At 39.4% G+C, this 2,447-nt stretch overlaps 2 protein-coding genes across 2 annotated transcripts; both read left to right on the top strand.

Moving 5' to 3' along the window:
* Positions 1-274: 274 nt before the first annotated feature.
* C922_05849 (hypothetical protein) lies at positions 275-487 on the top strand (the record flags this gene model as incomplete). The annotated part of the gene is made up of 1 exon (XM_008821420.1): positions 275-487. A coding segment is annotated over one exon (213 nt), but the record flags the coding sequence as incomplete, so codon positions are not given.
* A 99-nt stretch (positions 488-586) lies between these two features.
* On the top strand, positions 587-847 carry C922_05848 (hypothetical protein; the record flags this gene model as incomplete). Its single annotated transcript, XM_008821419.1, has 1 exon — positions 587-847. The coding sequence occupies one exon, from the start codon at positions 587-589 to the stop codon at positions 845-847; it is 261 nt and encodes an 86-aa protein (XP_008819641.1).
* Positions 848-2,447: the final 1,600 nt, after the last annotated feature.

The following is a 2,447-nucleotide window of genomic DNA, read 5'->3' as shown; positions in this document are numbered from 1 at the left end:
ATGAAAAAAGAAAAAAGAATGCACAGTGGCCAAGGGAAATTTCTTCCAAGTAGTCGTGCACACATTTATGATAAATACAAGCGTAACAAGTGGAATTACTTGACGAAGCAAGATAACCAGAATGGATGCACAAAGCTGTGGTGATCTGTAAATACAAAAACATCAGTGGCATATTTTGGAACATAAATACTCGTATATTTCTCATATGCTGAAGGAGAACAGTTACTTTCACAATTTAGCGCAGGCACAGACAAGGTAACCATAATGTCTTCAGGAAAATGTAATGTCTGAAAGCGATCAGCTTAACGAGAAACGACAGACTCCCTTCATACAAAGGCGAGGAAGTGTATTTGGCAACTCTGTTTCGAAACAACACATAAAAATGAAACAGTACATTCCAGATAGTTCCTTCCACAAACTTATGAGGCTCTACGATAAGGACACAGCCGAGCATGTGATATATGAGACGACCAATAACAATGCATGAATAGGATGCGATAAAGAGAAACAGGAGGTGCATAATCACGAATTGCGTGTACTTACAGATGAGAAAGTACATAGAAGAGTGTCGATACCGCTATTCATGATGCTTCTGGATGGATGCGAAGGGCAACAGGATTCACAACAGGTGAGATTGTACATGACCGGGAACATAAGAAACCTTCTGAAAGAAGACAATATGGAGACGTCCCCAAACATAGCAGATACACACAGAATCTTTTTGCGGATGTCAAGGAAGAAAAAAACGCTGAGTAAGAGACGCGAAGATATACAGGCCTCATATAAGAAGACAAAGACAGACAATAAGACCAACGGCCTCACCTCGATGATAATGATGGAGCAGTAGCAGAGCAGCACCAGGTCAGAGATATAACACGCATACTTACTTGTTACATTGGAATGGTGTTCATACGGATGGCCTAAAATGGGATGACCTCAGAGAACTTTTATAAATACAGAGTGCAGAGACATGTGAGGAGGTTCTACCCATAGGACGAAGGAGACACGTATTTCCGAAGACACAGACATTACGTAAGTGAAGTAGTTAATAAATTAAGAAAATAATGGACGCCACAGTTGGGCACAATTGCAATGCGAAACACATGTCAAAGGGAGCTGATAAATTGCGACTCATCATGTGAGGAAGATACCTGAAGGCCGCGAAATTTTGCATCTACGATTCTATGCCACATTCTTGTTCACTGGGGGGGGAAACAAATTTTCCATAACAGACGACGGAGAACAACTCCCCAAGTGGAAAATGGAGAATTTGCTATTTGTAATAATCCTCCTAGGAGCTCCCTGAAAGTAGTCCACTTATTTGTCCTCTTCAATACTGCTTATACACAGCAACCTAGGCACATACGGAACAGGTGGAAAAAGATTACTGTTCATTTGTTTTACTTAATGATAGACATTGCATATTGGATTCTTTATTCCGTCGGACGTACTAAATTGGGCGACATTGTAATATCGGACACATAGATACGTGGAATTTATACGGAATGATCACTCAGATCCGGAAGCTTCTCTACGGAATAGAACACAGCCCACTCCAGACACTACAGTATAAATCAGACATTGATAAAGTCTCCTTAGGGAGAAAATCATAAATTGACAAGAAAAAAAAAAAAGAAAGGCAGCCGGATATAAGTAGCACATCATTTACGGAGTCCAGGATGTCCACTACCTATATATGAGACCAGTCTGCCGTAAATTTGTAATTACAGAACCCCTTATAATTTATTTAGCAACGTAAATAGAAGTTGTTTTATTTTTCGTCTATATATATTGTTCCAATGAGAGAACAATTAATGTATGCGTCACTGAACGGATTGAGGCCATTTCTAGTACGATAGAAAGGGAAAAAAGTTCCTGCTTATATCTTTGCGAAAGGGGATTCATCAAATTTAACACGAAAGAGGAATATTCAGAGATGAGGTGGCTCTGGAACAGGCCTGTCGTCGCCTAAATAATGATCATCATATAACCCAACAGGTAAAATACCACGGTCTGTGTGGACATCCCTGTCCTATGTTACTAGGATATATATTATGGTAACCTCTACCTTATATCGAAATGTTTTTGATCATAGGGGGACCCCCTCTTCTCACTCTTCCTATGATTTGTGGGATATTTAATGGAGTATTCGTATGTACGTGGAAACTCACATTTTCACCTTCCCGTTATAATTCTTCAATTGCTTATCCTTTTTAGTGAAGTGCTGCCTTCGTCCCCTCTCGATTTTGATGTTGTCATATTTGAAATTTAATGCGCCTTATTCTTCGTCTTTATATATTCGTCACACAGGGACACCTACTGCACTAAACAGCTAAGCAGAATCTTTTCATTTTTTATAATCACGATCTGCTATATTCTGCCACAGAGGGGTTCATCACTTTTTCATTAGTATATATATTATTCCGCTTGATGGTGTCCTCTTTATT

The sequence above is a fragment of the Plasmodium inui genome, assembly GCF_000524495.1.
Source record: "Plasmodium inui San Antonio 1 unplaced genomic scaffold supercont1.240, whole genome shotgun sequence".
Lineage (NCBI taxonomy): Eukaryota > Apicomplexa > Aconoidasida > Haemosporida > Plasmodiidae > Plasmodium > Plasmodium inui.
This window is presented reverse-complemented; position numbering and strand designations above follow the sequence as displayed.